General features: G+C 41.4%; 1 protein-coding gene across 1 annotated transcript; it reads right to left on the bottom strand.

The window, feature by feature from the left end:
- Positions 1-7707: 7707 nt before the first annotated feature.
- On the bottom strand, positions 7708-17129 carry LOC106588869 (complement C1q-like protein 2). The gene is made up of 3 exons (XM_045709738.1): positions 16635-17129; positions 13997-14273; positions 7708-8755 (listed from the first exon to the last, which is right to left on the bottom strand). Exons 1-3 carry the CDS (start codon positions 16807-16809, stop codon positions 8746-8748), a joined length of 462 nt encoding a protein of 153 aa, XP_045565694.1. The 5' UTR covers positions 16810-17129; the 3' UTR covers positions 7708-8745.
- Positions 17130-19208: the final 2079 nt, after the last annotated feature.

Raw genomic sequence — 19208 nt, forward strand, 5'->3', positions numbered from 1 at the left:
AGGTGACAAAGCACGCACCCCTGAGGGGCCCCCATGTTGAGGATCAGCGTGGCAGATGTGTTGTTACCTACCCTTACCACTTGGGGGTGGCCCGTCAGGAAGTCCAGGGTCCAGTTGCAGAGGGAGGTGTTTAGTCCCAGGGTCCTTAGCTTAGTGATGAGCTTTTTGGGCTCTATGGTGTTGAACACTTAGATGTAGGCAATTAACAGAATTGTCACATAGGTATTATTTTTTGTCCAGGTGGGAAAGAGTAGTGTGGAGTGCGATTGAGATTGCGTCAATTGTGGATCTGTTGGGGTGGTATGCGAATTGGAGTGGGTGTTGATGTGAACCATGACCTGCCTTTCAAAGCACTTCATGAAGATGGATTATTTTAAATATGTGTAACGATATGTGCTGAGAGTCGGGAAGGATGTTCAGGGAGTGAGTGTTTTAATAAAATTATCAGAACATAATACAAAACAAGAAACACTAACAGCACACAGACATGAAACTGAAACAGAAACAATGACGCCTGGGGACGGAACCAAAGGGAGTGACATATATCGGGCAGGTAATCAGGGAAGTGATGGAGTCCAGGTGAGTCTGATAACGCGCAGGTGCGTGTAATGATGGTAACAGGTGTGCGCCATAACGAGCAGCCTGGTGACCTAGAGGCCGGAAAGGGGGTACACGTGACAAAATGCTATTGAACCAAAAACAGATCTGGCTAATTAATCTTTATGGGCCAAATAATGATGATCCACACTTTTTCGAAAATATATATAATAATCTATTGAGCTCACAAGCAATGAAAGAATGTATTATTATGGTGGGAGATTATAATACGGTTTTAAGTACCTCAATGGATCGTAAAGGAAATCACTCTACAAACTATAACCCTCAAGCACTAAAGGAGATCACAAAGATCATGGATACTTTAGAACTAGTGGATATATGGAGGTTGAAAAACCCTGACCTAGTGAGATATACATGGAGGAGGCTTAATCAAGCTAGCCATCTTGATTACTTCCTAGTTTCGTTCTTGCTGGCATCAAAAGTAAAACAAGCATTAATAGGAGACCGAATGAGATCGAACCACCATCTAATTGGCTTCCATATAACTCTTACAGAATTTCGACGTGGACGGGGATATTGGAAATTTAATCAAAGCCTATTGGATGAAAATTTGTTCTTAACTAAGACAAAATAATTCATCACTGACTTTTTCTAGAATCGTCAACATAGAAATTCTACCAACAATAGTTTACAGAAACTCGTTACAAATTATGGAGTTATCCATGATTCACCAAATTATATTTTCAAAGAGGAAGCAAAATGTATTGTTTTCTTTTCAGTCTCCTCCTTTTCCACTGAATGATGTTAACTGTAAGGATTTCTTTCCTAATAATAATGTAAAATTAACACATTTACAGTATGAAGGACAATTTACAGAAGAGGAACTTTTTGAAGGAATAAAATCTTTTCAGTCTGGAAAAACACCAGGGCTTGACGGTATACCAGTAGAGGTATACCAGACCTTTTTTGATGTACTCAAAGATAAATAAAAAAAATCCTTAAGTCCGCAATCTGGATCCCTGTACAGTCTCATTGAAGATCTTGATCACTTGTCTAGCCTATCCGGATTAAAACCTAATTATCACAAGTGTGTCATATTACGTGTTGGATCGTAAAAAAATACAGTATTTACACTACCTTGTAGTTTATCAATACAATGGGCGGATGGTGAAGTAGACATACTTGGCATTCACATCTAAAAAAAAATGTATTAATTAACTTACCACAAATAATTTCAATAGAAAGTTAGCAAAAATACATAAGATTCTGCAACCATGGAGAGGTACAGTTGAAGTCGGAAGTTTACATACACTTATGTTGGAGTCATTAAAACTCTTTTCTCAACCACTCCACACATTTCTTGTTAACAAACTATAGTTTTGGCAAGTCGGTTAGGACATCTACTTTGTGCATGACAAGTCATTTTTCCAACAATTGTTCACAGACAGATTATTTCACGTATAATTTACTGTATCACAATTCCAGTGGGTCAGAAGTTTACATACACTAAGTTGACTGTGCCTTTAAACAGCTTGGAAAATTACAGAAAATTATGTAATGGCTTTAGAAGCTTCTGATAGGCTAATTGACATCATTTGAGTCAATTGGAGGTGTACCTGTGGATGTATTTCAAGGCCTACCTTCAAACTCAGTGCCGTTTTTGCTTGACATCATGGGAAAATCTAAAGAAATCAGCCAAGACCTAAGAAAATAATTGTGGACCTCCACAAGTCTGGTTCATCCTTGAGAGCAATTTCCAAATACCTGAAGGTACCACGTTCATCTGTACAAACAATAGTACGCAAGTATAAACACCATGGGACCATGCAGCCGTCATACCGCTCAGGAAGGAGACGCGCTCTGTCTCCTAGAGATGAACGTTCTTTGGTGCGAAAAGAGCAAATCAATCCCAGAACAACAGCAAAGGACCTTGTGAAGATGCTGGAAGAAACAGGTACAAAAGTATCTATATCCACAGTAAAACAAGTCCTACATGGACATAACCTGAAAGGCCACTCAGCAAGGAAGAAGCCATTGCTCCAAAACCGCCATAAAAAAAGCCAGACTACGGTTTGCAACTCCACATAGGGACAAAGATTGCACTTTTTGGAGAAATGTCCTCTGGTCTGATGAAAGAAAAATGGAACTGTTTGGCCATAATGACCATCGTTATGTTTGGAGGAAAAAGAGGGAAGCTTGCCGCCGAAGAACACCATCCCAACCATGAAGCACGGGGGTGGCAGCATCATGTTGTGGGGGTGCTTTGCTGCAGGAGGGACTGGTGCACTTCACAAAATAGATGGCATCATGAGGTAGGAACATTTTTGAAATATTGAAGCAACATTTGAAGACATCAGTCAGGAAGTTAAAGCTTGGTTGCAAATGGGTCTTCCAATTGGACAATGACCCGAAGCATACTTCCAAAGTTGTGGCAAAATGGCTTAAGGACAACAAAGTCAAGGTATTGGAGTGGCCATCACAAATCCCTGACCTCAATCCCATAGAAAATTTGTGGGCAGAAATGAAAAAGTGTGTGTGAGAAAGGAGGCCTACAAACCTGACTGAGTTACCCCAGCTCTGTCAGGAGGAATGGGACAAAATTCACCCAACTTTTGTGGGAAGCTTGTGGAAGGCTTCACGAAATGCTTGACCCAAGTTAAACAATTTAAAGGCAATGCTAACAAATACTAATTGAGTGTATGTAAACATTAAATTAAATGTCAGGAATTGTGAAAAACTAAGTTTAAATGTATTTGGCTAAGGTGTATGTAAACTTCCGACTTCAACTGTAAATACTTGTCTATTTGTCATGCTGGTATATATGATTCGGGAGACAGACGCAGGAATGCGTTATAGTTGTTTTTTTATTAAGCCCCAAATTACGGTGTGCGGTGTAAAGGCACGGGGACGAAGATCAAACAAACACATAGGGTTGAAACCCAAACAAAAGAGCGAGGACTACCTCTAATAAATAACACTAGCGCACAATGATTTTCACACGGGACGAGACCCGTAATCATCTGCGCAATCCACAACCGCACAAAATCCCCAAACACACAGCACAGGTACTCACACGCACCAACGGACATTGTAGCAATAATCGACAGCACCATGGTGAACAAAGAGCACATATATAAACATACAATCTGTGGGAATAGGGACCAGGTGTGCGCAATGAAAGTTCCAGAGGGATCCGTGACACTATTTATGGAAAAATCACACTGATAAACTCTTTGGTCCTATCACAGTTTAGTTACTTACTAATGGCACTGCCTACTCTAGATGACTCGTTTTTTAAATCATATGAGCAAAAAATATTTCATTTTATTTGGAATGCTAAACCAGACAAAATTAAACGTGCCTATTTATCTAATGAATATGTCACGCCCTGACCTGAAAGAGCCTTTTTATGTCTCTATTTAGGTTTGGTCAGGGTGTGATTTGGGTGGGCATTCTATGTCCGTGTTTCTATGTTTGGGATTTCTTTGTTTCAGCCGGGTATGGCTCTCAATCAGGAAGAGCTGTATATCGTTGTTGCTGATTGGGAGTCATACTTAGGCAGCCTGTTTTTCCTTTGGGTTTTGTGGGTAGATGTTTTCTGTATAGCTACTTTGCCTTATGGAACTGTGTAGTCGTTGTTTTGTTTATTTCGTAAGTGTTCACTTTTCTTAATATTAAAAAGATGAGCATTCATATTCCCGCTGCGATTTGGTCCTGTGTTCACGACGACCGTTACAGAATATGAGTTTGGGTGGCTAAAATGATTAAATATTAAAGCTTAAAACCTTTCACTAAAAGCTTCACTCACACATAAATTATACTTAAACCCAAAATGGTTCTCCAGTAGATTATTAAGAAAGGCTCACCGTTAGTTCAAAAATTGCCTTTTTGCCTTTATACAGATCACAACTTCTCATTTCCGACTAATTGAAAAATACATTTTGTTTAAAGTATCGCCCTTTCTTAAACAAGCCATACAAAGCTGGTTACATTGTCAGTTTTATCCTTCAGAAAAGATAGAACAAATATTACAACATATGTTATGGTTAAATTCAAATATACTGATTAATCATTCTTTATGGATTTTTTTTTTTTAAACTGTATATATGTTAATGATATTATGAATAGAAACGGAGGAGTTATGTCACATATGCAGTTATCAAAAAGATATGGGAATATCTGCTCAATCCAAATTTACAACCAACTGATTGCAGCACTACCACAAAATTGGAGGAGGCAAGTGGAAAAGGGAGAAGGTTGGGAACTTGTTTGCCTGCCATAAATGAAAGATACAAATTGGCTGAAAGGAACTGGCATAAATAGAAAAATATACCAGTTTCATCTGATGACAAAAATGTTGACAGCTGCGCCATACAGGTTGCAAAATAAATGGGAGGAGCTTTTCGATGTACCAATTCCATGGGATATGGTTTATGAGCTGGTACAAAAAACTACACGTGATTCAACAGTTAGAGTTTTTCAATTTAAGTTATTATATAAAATTCTTGCCACCAACAGAATGCTATATATATATATGGGGCATACATCAATCTCAGCTCTGTAGATTTTGCTGTGAAGAGACAGAATCAAGAGATCATTTATTCTGGTATTGTCCCTATGGAGCATGTTTCGGTTCACAGGTTCAGGAATGGTTAAAAAATCACAACATGCAATTCAAATGAACCTTACAAATAGCAGTGTTGGGTGATTTGGAAAGTCATAGTCAGTCAATAAATAATGTAATAATACTCATAGGAAAGGTTTTCATCTTTAGCTCACAACCTGTGGATAAAATACGATTAGAAAGCTTCAAACATTTTGTAAAACATCACAGCACAATTTAAAAATATATGGCACATGGAAACCTATGGTCTATGGTGATAGGTGGGAAGGGCTGAGAGTGGCTGAGGGTTGGGATTAAAGAGCTTATGTTTTAATGTATTATTGTTATGTGACTGCTTTATATAAAAGTACCATGTATGTAAAATGTATGTAGCAAAAAAGCTGTAAAAAAACTAAGTTATTTGTCCTCCGAAGAGGGGGGTGGTGGAGGGGTTAATAAAAAATAACAAAAATAAAGAAGCACTTCATGGCTATCGACGTGAGTGCTACTGGGCACTAGTCATTTAGGCATGTTATCTTTGCTTTTTTGGGCATAGGGACTATGGTGGTCTGCTTGAAACATGTAGGTATTATAGACTCGGTCAGGGAGAGGTTTAACATGTTAGTGAAGACACTTGCAAGTTGATCCGCGCATGCTCTGAGTACACGTCTTGGTAATTGGTCTGGCCCTGCGGCCTTGTGAATGTTGACCTGTTTAAAGGTCTTGCTCACATCAGCTATTGAGAGCATGATCACACAGTCGCTGGTGCTCTCATGCATGCTTCAGTGTTGCTTGCCTCGAAGTGAGCATAAAATTTATTTAGCTCGTCTGATAGGCTTGCGTCACTGGGCTGGGTTTCCCTTTGTAGTCCGTAATAGTTTGCAAGACCTATCACATCCAACGACTTCGTAATTGTTGTTGTTCCAGTTTATTCTCCGGGGATTGCACGTTGGCCAATAGAAAGGATGGGCAAGGCATCCTGATCTCCTCCCCGTGTTAACATATTTTCTTCACGTGAATGATGGGGATATGGGCCTGGTTTGGAGAAGCAGTATATTTTTTGCGTCGGACTCATTCAAGAACAAATCTTCGTCCAGTTCGAGGTGAGTAATTGCTGTTCTTATAACCAGAAGCTCTTTTCGGTCATAAGAGACGGAAGCAGCAACATTATGTACAAAATAAGTTACAAACAATGCAAAAAAAAACACAATAAAACACAGTTTTATTACCTTTTAAGAGATTCACATAATCTTTGGATGAATAGGCCTACATTTCCTGACTCCAGGCTTTCTGCACTTCTGTTGCCAACTCACTGATAGACATAGGCCTACTGGTACCAAGTATCTGAATAGTGTGTTTAAGCAACAAATCCCCGCTGCTGGTGCTCTGTGGAGATTCACTGAATGTTCCTCTGTAGATTAGATCGGATGGATGTAGGCCTAATTCCCTCAAGGTCACTTCTACCTCTCTTCCTTCCCCTTAGCACATTTACATTTCAGTCATTTCAGTCAACAGGGGCAGCAGGTAGCCTAGAGGTTAGTGCTTTGGACTAGTAACCGAAAGCTGGCAAGATCGAATCCCCGATCTGACAAGGTAAAAGTCTGTCGTTCTGTTCCTGAACAAGGCAGTTAACCCACTGTTCATAGGCCGTCAATGAACATAAGATTTTGTTCATAACTGACTTGCCTAGTTAAACAAAGGTTAAAAAAAATAAAAAAATAGTGAGTGTACATAAATATATATATCTATCTTTTCTTTCATACTGGTCCCCCAGGGGAATCGAGCCCACAACCTTGGCATTGCAAGCGCCACGCTATACCATCTCTCATAATGAGGGAGGAGAAGGGAAGAAATGGCAAAGAGAGAGAAGAAGTAGATGGATTAGGGCATTAGACATTGATTTATTGAAGTAGAGAAAGAGGTAGGAGATAAAGAGAGGAGACAAGAGACTGAGGGAGGCTGAGGTTGAGAGAGATAGAGAGATACAGAGAACAGACAGACAAGTGGATTGAGAAAAACAATTACTTTATTAGTTGTATGCACGGGATATGCATGATATACAGCGCATTCAGGAATTATTCAGACCCCTTGACTTTTTCCACATTTTGCTATGTTACAGCCTTGTTCCAAAATAGTTTTTTTCCCTCATCAATCTACACACAATACCCCATAATGACAAAGCAAGAACAGGTTTTTAGAAATGTTTGCAAATATAAAAAAATGAATTAAAGTATTCTGACCATTTACTCAGTATTTTGTTGAAGCACCTTTGGCAGAGATTACAGCCTCGAGTCTTCTTGTGTATGACGCTACAGGCTTGGCACACCTGTATTTGGGGAGTTTCTCCCATTCTTCTCTGCAGATCCTCTCAAGCTCTGTCAGGTTGGATGGGGAGCGTCGCTGGACAGCTATTTTCAGGTCTCTCCAGAGATGTTCGATCGGGTTCACGTCCGGGCTCTGGCTGGGCCACTCAAGCACATTCAGAGACTTTTCCTGAAGCCACTCCTGCATTGTCTTGTCTGTGTGCTTAGGGTCATTGTCATGTTGGAAGGTGAACCTTTGCCCCAGGTCCCGAGTGCTCTGGAGCAGGTTTTCATCAAGGACCTCTCTGTACTTTGCACCATTCATCTTTCCCTCAATCCTCACAAGTCTCCCAGTCACTGCCTCTGAAATACATCCACACAGCATGATGCTGCCACTTATGTAAAATCTTACCACGGGACACTCAAAGTCAATTTTAATTGAATCATTGTTTATTATTAGAGTGCTGGAGAGCTTCCACCCAACTCAATGCACCAAATACACCTGTCGATTAGGAGCTCTAACAGGGCAGTCTTGTTAGTTCCCTTATACTGTATATCATCGAACAAAATGCCTACTTACAGGTTCCTTCTCAACAATGCAACAACAATAAGAAATAGCACTAAAATAAGAATACGAACATAAAGTAAATGGCAGTAGAATACAATAAAGATTTTAGCATAAGTATAATACAGGAAGGCACAATTTATAGTATTATTGGGTAATAACTGAGTTATGACCTATATATACTGTAGGTAGGTAAAGTATATATACATGTACGTCGCTAAGAGCCTTGTAGGGTTCTGGTGAGCACCTGAAACACTGATAGAGAAGCAGACACTGATTATTAAGAGCAGCGAGGCGGTTCTCAGAACAATCAAACTCATTAGTGCTGATTAAGATAAAGTTAACGAGATAATTAGAGACAATTGATGATAATTGTTGGAGTAGTCACTAAGAAAATATATATCAAGTACAAAGTACGACGGAAGTTTATATGAGAAAAAGTGTGTGTGTGTGTGTGTGTGTGTGTGTGTGTGTGTGTGTGTGTGTGTGTGTGTGTGTGTGTGTGTGTGTGTGTGTGTGTGTGTGTGTGTGAGAGAGAGAGAGTGTACAAGAGAGAAACCATCTGTACTGGGGTCTCTTTTTAAGATTGCTTTTGACCAGTATTGATGATACTTCAATGCTCATGGTGCTTCATACTTCTCAGAGTTGACTTCTTGGTCACAGCCAGGAAGGTCATCACAGTAAAAGGCAATAAGTCTACAGCCCCTTTCAGAACCTCAGTAATGTCTGATGGGAGAGAGGGGGGAGAGAGGGGAGGGGGGAGAGAGTGGTGGTATAAGGGGTCATTAACCTGTCCTGCATTAAAGGCCCAGTGCAGTCAAAAACGGGATTTTCCAACTGTTGTATATTTATTTCCAAACTATGAGGTTGAAATAATACTGTGAAATTGTGAAAATTATGATAACGCCCTTTCAGTGTAAGAGCTGTTCTTTGCTTGAGAAAGTGCTCTTAGCTAATAAGCTATTTTTGTTTCTTTTTGACCATTTTAATTTAAAACAATCACAGTAAGGTACTTAGTTGTTAACCAGAAATGATGTGATATTGAGGTAAAAACAGATCCATTGGACCTTTAAAGAGTAATGTAGAAGGATGTTGATATGGGTGGCGGGGGGGGGCAGAGTAACGAAACAACAATAATGTCTAATCATCATCATCATTACCATCGTCATCATCATCATAATACTCAGAAGCGCTGCATTTTCAGAAACACCATTATCATTATTATCGCTAATATTACCGATGACGAGGATTCCACGGCCCCTGATTGGCCCCGGCAGAGACGTCGTCATGCTAGCAGATGACAGAATGCCACAAATCTTTATTGAATTACGCTAAAAGCCATTCAGAGCAAATGGGGCTTGAACGCTTCACTATCTGATGAAGAGTAGCAATGGGCAACATCATTGAGCAGAGACACACACAGAGAGAGAGAGAGAGAGAGCGAGAGAGAGAGAGAGAGAATGACAGAGAGAGAGAGAGAATGACGGAGAGAGAGAGAGAATGACAGAGAGAGAGAGAGAGAATGACAGAGAGAGAGAATGACAGAGAGAGAGAATGACAGAGAGAGATCGACAGCAGCCAGACAGAGCACTGAGAGGCCCTAGCCTATGTCTGACAAGACACAGATTCACTCGGACAGATAAACTTTTTGTTGTTGTTGCAATGTTACACAATACACATTAGAACTAGATAAAGCCACTAAACTGTGCATGCCACCTCTCTTCAATAAAACACCTGTTTCTATCAATGCCCTGTGTCTGAGAGTTACAGGTTGGTTGAGCATTCATTGAAGTAGTTAAAGGTGCATGATGGGAAAACGTGTTTATCGGTTGAAATCATCCATCAACTCAACACTTCTGATCTATCTGGTCTGATCTATCAAAGTAGTCAGGCACGGTGGGAAAGTACATTGTAGTAAATCACAATGTACAACAGGAAGTTGTAGCGGCTGGTATCGTCACCCCTTCCCAGCTACACTATATATACAAAAGTATATGGACACCCCTTAAAATGAGTGGATTTAGCTATTTCAGCCAAACACATTGCTGACGGGTGTATGAAACCGAGCATACAGCCATGCAATCTCCATAGACAAACATTGGCAGTAGAATGGCCTTACTGAAGAGCTCAGTAACTTTCAACGTGGCACCGTCATAGAATGCCACCTTTCCAACAAGTCAGTTCATATAATTTTTGCCCTGCTAGAGCTGCCCCAGTCAACTGTAAGTGCTGTTATTGTGAAGTGGATGTCTAAGAGCAAAAACAACTCAGCCACGAAGTGGTAGGCCACACAAGCTCAAAGAATAGGGCCGCCGAATGCTGAAGCGCGTAGCGTGTAAAAATAGCCTGTCTTTCGGTTGCAACACTCACTACCGAGTTCCAAACTGCCTCTGGAAGCAACGTCAGCACAAGAACTGTTCGCCGGGAGCTTCATGAAATGGGTTTCCATGGCCGAGCAGCCACACACAAGTCTAAGATCCCCATGCGCCACCCCAAGCGTCGGCTGGAGTGGTGTAAAGCTCGCTGTCATTGGACTCTGGAGCAGTGGACACGCGTTCTCTAGAGTGATGAATCACGCTTCACCGGCTGACAGTCCGACGGACTAATCTGGGTTTGACGAATGCCAGGAGAACGCTACCTGCCCCAATGCATAGTGCCAACTGTAAAGTTTGGTGGAGCAGGAATAATGATATGGGGCTGTTTTTCAGGGTTTGGGTTTGGCCCCTTAGTTCCAGTGAAGGGAAATCTTAACACTACAGCATGCAATGACATTCTAGATGATTCTTTGCTTCCAACTTTTTGGCAACAGTTTGGGGAAGGCCCTTTCCTGTTTCAGCATGACAATGCCCCCGTGCACAAAGCGAGGTACATACAGAACTGGTTTGTCGAGATCGATGTGGAAGAACTTGACTGGCCTGCACAGAGCCCTCACCTCAACCCCATCGAACACCTCTGGCCACCGTTACTAACCCTAACCCTACAACCCTGCTGCACCACTGCACCTTAATGATGTTGACCACCGTTACTAACCCTAACCCTACAGCCCTGCTGCACCACTGCACCTTAATGATGTTGACCACCATTACTAACCCTAACCCTACAGCCCTGCTGCACCACTGCACCTTAATGAATGTTGGCCACCGTTACTAACCCTAACCCTACAGCCCTGCTGCACCACTGCACCTTAATGATGTTGGCCACCGTTACTAACCCTAACCCTACAGCCCTGCTGCACCACTGCACCTTAATGATGTTGGCCACCGTTACTAACCCTAACCCTACAGCCCTGCTGCACCACTGCACCTTAATGATGTTGACCACCGTTACTAACCCTAACCCTACAGCCCTGCTGCACCACTGCACCTTAATGATGTTGACCACTGTTACTAACCCTAACCCTACAGCCCTGCTGCACCTTAATGATGTTGACCACCGTTACTAACCCTACAGCCCTGCTGCACCTTAATGATGTTGACCACCGTTACTAACCCTACAGCCCTGCTGCACCTTAATGATGTTGACCACCGTTACTAACCCTACAGCCCTGCTGCACCTTAATGATGTTGACCACCGTTACTAACCCTACAGCCCTGCTGCACCTTAATGATGTTGACTAATTTAACAAATTTTCAATCAACTAATGTTGACTGAGATGTTGGCTAGTTGGCACTCAATGCTATCAAAGGGAACATTATTGTTTTATGAACTATTCAGAGTAAAAACTAAATGTGTGTGTGTGTGTGTGTGTGTGTGTGTGTGTGTGTGTGTGTGTGTGTGTGTGTGTGTGTGTGTGTGTGTGTGTGTGTGTGTGTGTGTGTGTGTGTGTGTTCAGACAGAGAGCTGGACTGGAGTTTAGTAGACAATGGGGGAAAAACCGAAACGTGACGTTCTGGGCTGCTCACAGGCAGCTACACAAAAACAAGATCCCACAATCACAGGTGGGAAAAGGGCTGCCTAAGTATGATTCCCAATCAGAGACAACGATAGACAGCTGCCTCTGATTAGGAACCATACTCGGCCAAAAACAAAGAAATAAACAACATAGAATGCCCACCCCACATCACACCCTGACCTAACCACATAGAGAAATAAAACGGCTCTCTAAGGTCAGGGCGTGACAGCTATACATTTGTGCTGCTGCTAATGTTGATCACTAGTAGGTCTACTGTATATATTTGTATTGATGACTGTCAGACCTATGACACTATAACTGTGTGTCATTGTGATCCATATAGATTGTATATGTTCAATGTTCTTTTTTGCTGCAAAACCAATTGCCCTCTGGGACAAATACAGTTTAAACTTGAACTTGAAGTGAGCTTTTAACGTCCACAGAGAATGATCTAGAATACAAATATGTTATTAGATATATATATATATATATATATTAAGTCAGCTGTATGCTAATGTGTGTCTAATGAAAGCCTTTTGATCTATGAACTGTCATGTGCCCGTGTTCTACTTCTCGCTCTTCTACAGCAGAGTATAAATTAAGGAATTAGAGGCAGTTTGTCTCATAGTCTCTCTGCGCACAACGCATAAATCCTGTCCCCGCATTAATATGTGAGAAATGATCTTTGAAAACAATGATTTTTTTGTCTTGAGAGATTATTTTTTTTAATAAGCTAAAAATAATCTAAAGAGAGAAAATGTGCAGTTGATTAAAAAGTCCTTGCCTTGAACAACAATAAAGAATAATTAAGATGATTTCACTTTGTATGCATCGCCGGTTACTGTGTGGAGGTGCTTTTAAAAATATAAAAATAGCTTCTCTGAAGGATTTAATCTTCTTTGAATGGTGTTTATGACTTGTGTTTATGACCTGCCTTCAGCATGGACAACAGTTTATGGTTAGATGCACCTGACACTAGGGCTAACATTGATACCAAATTATAACGTTTCTGGCCATCATCTACTAATGTGTCATGTCCGCAACGGTCATGTGAGGTGACGTGTATATTTTGGGATGTGAACACTCAGTTTGTTTGTTTGACCTGACGAAGATCTGTTTGGGATGGAAACATTGTCAATAAATCAGTGAATTGGGAGCTTTTTACAGTTATCTTGTACCCCAGAACATGTGTGTCTGTGAGGGGTGGATGTACAGTAGGAGGTAAACACAGAACAACATTTGATGAGACCACAGGAGGTTGGTGGCACCTTAATTGGGGAGGACGGGCTCGTGTTAATGGCTGGAGCGGAGTCGGTGGAATGGTATCAAATACATCCAATACATGGTTTCTTTGTGTTTGATGCCATTCCATCTGCTCCGTTCCAGACATTATTATGAGCTGTCCTCCCCTCAGCAGCCTCCACTGGATGAAACTGAACCTGTGTGGCTGGACTTTTTAGTGACCAAAAAGAGGTTGTCACGTCCTGACCAATATTTAGGTATTATTTGTATTATATTTTGGTCAGGACGTGGCAGAGGTATATTTGTTTTGTATTATGGGGTTTTGTGTGTGGTGTAGTGGGGTGTTAGTTGTTGGTATAGGTTCTAGGTTTGTTTTTCTATGTATAGTTAATTGGGGTTGGACTCCCAATTGAAGGCAGGTGTGTTGAGTTGCCTTTGATTGGGAGTCCTATATAATAGGGTGTGTTTGTCTTTGTGTTTTGTGGGTAGTTGTATTTTGCACTGCGTTTATTTATGCCTGTAAAACTGTCACTAGTCTTATTTAGTTTTCTTGTTTTTCCGTGGTCAACGTCCTTTAATAAATATGTTGTTGAACACGCAACCCGCTGCGTATTGGTCTACTTTCTCCGACGATGATTTCGCTATATCGTCTGACGACGAAGAAATCCGTGACAGAGGTAGAACATACAAACAAAGGAAAAATCAGTAAGAGATATTACATACAGTACAACACACATACAAATGACATGCATACAAAATAAAATTGAAATACAGACATTTTTATATAGGTAACATTATAGTGACCAAATGATCTTGAATCATAAGGGACTCACACAGTGAAAAGCAGGAAGCCACTAAATGTACTTTTGCGTTGTGAATCGTCAAAGATGTGTGTGTTGGCCGCAAGACGCGTGTACACCTGATCTCCCCTGTTCAGCTGAAGGGTAGCTCCATTCACCACTGTGTCAGCAATGTCCGCTCTACTGGAATGATCCATAGCAGTGACCACTCTATGTCCATTTTTGAACAAGGCACACACTATTCTCCATTCACCCCCTGCATGGCTGTAGAAAGTGAAGTATACTCCTCTCACTGGTGCTGTGAATAATCCTGAATCAAGAGAGAGGGTGTATTACAACCAGAGCATGTACAGTAGATTACCGTACTTCAGATGCATCAACACAAACACACACACGCACACACCCACCAACACATGCTCGCCACACATACGCACAAAAACATGTGCATGCATAGTATACATGCACACGTACACACACACACACACACACGTACACACACACATACACATACACACACGTATGTTCACACACGTACACACACACATTATTGCTCCTTCCTCGCAGCGGTCTAAGGCACTGCATCTCAGTGCTTGAGGCGTCACTACAGACACCCTGGTTCGAATCCAGGCTGTATCACAACTGGCCATGATTGGGAGTCCCATAGGGCGGCGCACAATTGTGCCAGCGTCATCCGGGCTTGGCCGGTGTAGGCCTTCATTGCAAATAAGAATTTGTTCTTAGCTGACTTGCCTAGTTACAGTTGAAGTCGGAAGTTTACATACACTTAGGTTGGAGTCATTAAAACACGTTTCTCAACCACTCCACACATTTCTTGTTAACAAACTGTAGTTTTGGCAAGTCGGTTCGGACATCTACTTTGTGGATGACACAAGTCATTCTTCCAGCAATTGTTTACAGACAGATTATTTCACTGTATCACAATTCCAGTGGGTCAGAAGTTTACATACACTAAGTTGACTGTGCCTTTAAACAGCTTGGAAAATTCCAGAAAATTATGTCATGGCTTTAGAAGCTTCTGATAGGCTAATTGAGATCATTTGTGTCAATTGGAGGTGTACCTGTGGATGTATTTCAAGGCCTACCTTCAAACTCAGTGCCTCTTTGCTTGACATCATGGGAAAATCAAAAGAAATCAGCCAAGACCTCAGAAAAAAATTGTAGACCTCCACAAGTCTGGTTCATCCTTGGGAGCAATTTCCAAATGCCTGAAGGTACCATGTTCATGTGTTCAAACAATAGTACGCAAGTATAAACACCATGGGACCACACAGCCGTCATACCGCTCAGGAAGGAGATGCGTTCTGCCTCCTAGAGATGAACGTATTTTGGTGCGAAAGTGCAAATCAATCCCAGAACAACAGCAAAGGACCTTGTGAAGATGCTGGCGGAAACAGGTACAAAAGTATCTATGTCGACATAACCTGAAAGGCTGCTCAGCAAGGAAGAAGCCACTGCTCCAAAACCGCCATAAAAAAAGCCAGACTACGGTTTGCAACTGCACATGGGGACAAAGATCATACTTTTGGAGAAATTTCCTCTGGTCTGATAAAACAAAGATGGAATTGTTTGGCCATAGTGACCATTGTTATGTTTGGAGGAAAAGGGGGGAGGCTTGCAAGCCGAAGAACACCATCCCAACCGTGAAGCACGGGGGTGGCAGCATCATGTTGTGGGGGTGCTTTGCTGCAGGAAGGACTGGTGCACTTTACAAAATAGATGGCATCATGAGGAAGGAAAATTATGTGGATATATTGAAGCAACAAAGTCAAGGTATTGGAGTGGCCATCACAAAGCCCTGACCACAATCCCATAGAAAATGTGTGGGCAGAACTGAAAAAGCATGTGCGAGCAAGGAGGTCTACAAACCTGACTCAGTTACACCAGCTCTGTCAGAGGAATGGGCCGAAATTCACCCAATTTATTGTGGGAAGCAAGAGGAAGGCTACCCGAAACGTTTGACCCAAGTTAAACAATTTTTAAGGCAATTATACCAAATACTAATTGAGTGTATGTAAACTTCTGACCCACTGGGAATGTGATGAAAGAAATAAAAGCTGAAATAAATCATTCTCTCTACTATTTTTCGGACATTTCACATTCTGAAAATAAAGTGGTGATCCTAACTGACAGGGAATTTTTACTAGGATTAAATGTCAGGAATTGTGAAAAACTGAGTTTAAATGTGCTTGGCTAAGGTGTATGTAAACTTCCGACTTCAACTGTAAATAAAGGTACAAAAATGTAAAAGAAATATCTTAAGTAACTCTTCCCACAATCAAAACAATGGTGCGATTTCTCTCCTGTGTGTGTTCGCTGGTGTATTTTAAGTTCTGATGAAGATTTGCAACGTTTCCCATGCATTACATCTAACAGGGCTGTATGCAATGCCATAATTTGAGATGACATCATTATAGACCAATGTGACATCAATACTGACAGGTCCAAAATGATTCAAACTTCCCAGTGAAGCGGAGAATGCCACTTTTGGTTGGCCTATAAAGAAGATAATGGTATTCTGTTTTTATTATATCAAGTTAAATTTCCAGTAACGTTTTGTCATGCTGTGAGAAATCAAGCCTCATGAAAGTCTCCTCTGTTACAAAAGAACAACCACAGTATAGAACATCACTGGTATGGTAAAATAGTGTACCTCTTCTCTGCATGCTCAGCCTCTGCAGCATGATGCTCTGTTTCTCCATTGTAGCTCTCAGCTCAGACACCAGGACTCTCTCCTCTTCTAAGAGACCCTCAGCAGCTGTCAGCCTGGCCTCCAGTGACACCTCCTCTACCCCCTTCCTCTCAGCCTGAATGGTATTCATCCTCATCCTCTGGCACCCACTCTCTCTCTCCCACCGTCTCTCCCTCTCTCTTACTCCACTCTGTTCCCTTTCACCATCACTCCTTCTCTCTGACCCTCACCCCACTCCCTCTATCTGTCCTTTTCCTGTGAGGATCTGTTTCTCCATGACACCGTTAGTGAGACCCTGTTCTCCAAGCAGGCACCGAAACACTAGAGCCAGAGTTAGAGTTGCTCTCTCTATCATTCTTCTGTGCTGGAAGTTAAGTATTGCTTTTCTTCTGTAGGCTACAGTTAAGTCAGTCTTCTGTTTCTACTCCTCAGTCCCACTGCCTTTTATACATGTTGCACTAAAGCACATGTTAAATACTAGCAGCATGTACTGATTTGGTAATGTAAATGTTGTAAAACTGTTATACAACTAAGGTCAAAGTGTTTGTTTATGGGCATAGATCGGTCTTCATTTGCCCATAAACATACACTTTGACCTTAGTTTTATAACAGTTTCATAACATTTACATTACCTGCTGCTATTAACATGTGGTTTAGTAGAACATTTATAAATCTTAATTTGTTTTCAATAGTAAAACGTGTCTGATAAATACCTCTGTGCATCGTGGGTCGTTCTACCAATTCGGTGCCTTTTGAGATGTGTAAATTGGTGAAAAATATTTTGGATTTCACCTCTTTTTAACATTCTGTCATAAAAAAAATCCCATCTCAAGAGGTTAAATAAAAAAAAAATATAGTAAGTGCCAATTAAGTTTTGTTTTATTACAGCCTTATTCTAAAATGGATTAAATAAAAAAAATCCTCATCAATCTACACACAATAACCCATTATGACAAAGTGAAAACAGGTTTTTAGAAATGTTTTCTAATTTATTAAACCTTCAAAACAGAAATACCTTATCTGTGTAGTGTAAGTAGTCAGACCCTTTGCTATGAGACTTGAAATTGAGCTCAGGTGCATCCTGTTTCCATTGATCATCCTTGAGATGTTTCTACAACTTGATTGGAGTCCACCCGTGGTAAATTCAATTGATTGGACATTATTTGGAAAGGCACACCTGTCTATATAAGGTCCCACAGTTGTCAGTGCATGTCAGAGCAAAAACCAAGCCATGAGGTCGAAGGAATTGTCTATAGAGCTCCGAGACAGGATTGTGTCGAGGCACAAATCTGTGGAAGGGTACCAAAACATTTCTGCAGCATTGAAGGTCCCCAAGAACACATTGGCCTCCATCATTCTTAAATGGAAGAAGTTTGGAACCACCAAGACTCTTCCTAGAGCTGGCCACCTGGCCAAACTGAGCAATAGGGGGAGAAGGGTCTTGATCAGGGAGGTGACCAAGAACCCGATGGTCACTCTGGCAGAGCTCCAGAGTTCCTCTGTGGAAATGGGAGAATCAGAATCAGGCCTTAATGGTAGAGTGGCCAGACAGAAGCCTATCCTCAGTGCAAGGCACATGACAGCTCGCATGGAATTTGCCAAAAGGCACCTAAAGGACTCTCGGACCATGAGAATGATTAAACCAAGATTGAACTCTTTTGCCAGAATGCCAAGTGTCACGTCTGGAGGAAACCTGGCACCATCCCTACAGTGAAGCATGGTGGTGGCAGCATCATGCTGTGGGGATGTTTTTCAGCGGCAGGGACTGGGAGACTAGTCAGGATCGAGAGAAAGATGAACGGAGCAAAGTACAGAGAGATCCTTGATGAAAACCTGCTCCAGAGCACTCAGGACCTCAGACTGGGGCGAAGGTTCACCTTCCAACAGGACAACGACCCTATGTATGTACACAGCCAAGACAACACAGGAGTGGCTTCGGGACAAGTCTCTGAATGTCCTTGAGTGGCCCAGCCAGAGCCTGGACTTGAACCCGATCGAACATCTCTGGAGAGATATGAAAATAGCTGTGCATCGACGCTCCCCATCCAACCTGATAGGCTTGAGAGGATCTGCAGAGAAGAATGGGAGGAACGGTGCTACGGCAAAGTACTATTTAAAGGATCTGAATACTTATGTAAATGTATATTTCCATTTTTTATTTTAAATACATTTGGAAACAATTCTAAAAACCTGTTTTTGCTTTGTCATTATGGGGTATTGTGTGTAGATTGATGAGGAAAAAACTATCTAATCCATTTTAGAATAAGGCTGTAACGTAAGAAAAGGTGGAATGCACTGTAAATCAGCCATAAATCCCCTTGTGACAGGCGAAATGGAAGCTGGGTGCAACAGGGTGGGGCAATTGAATGCAAACTTCACCCCGAAAATGTAACAATTCAAACATTCCTAGCCTGTCCATCTATGAGTAACAGGGCTGACGTGTTGTTCTCAACACACAATGATATTACTATTAGATGTTCTATGTTCTATACTTTCACCATATTAAAACGAGAGTTCAGTCCACGTACCAGGGTT

Source organism: Salmo salar, chromosome ssa27 (assembly GCF_905237065.1).
Source record: "Salmo salar chromosome ssa27, Ssal_v3.1, whole genome shotgun sequence".
In the NCBI taxonomy this organism is placed as follows: Eukaryota; Metazoa; Chordata; class Actinopteri; order Salmoniformes; family Salmonidae; genus Salmo; species Salmo salar.

Excerpts from the sequence above, each read along its gene's own strand:
- LOC106588869 (XM_045709738.1), bottom strand. The coding sequence starts at position 16,809 with ATGAGGATGAATACCATTCAGGCTGAGAGGAAGGGGGTAGAGGAGGTG. Across the intron at positions 14,274-16,634 it reads GCTGAGCATGCAGAGAAGAG|GATTATTCACAGCACCAGTG; the intron begins GTACACTATTTT and ends CTCTTGATTCAG.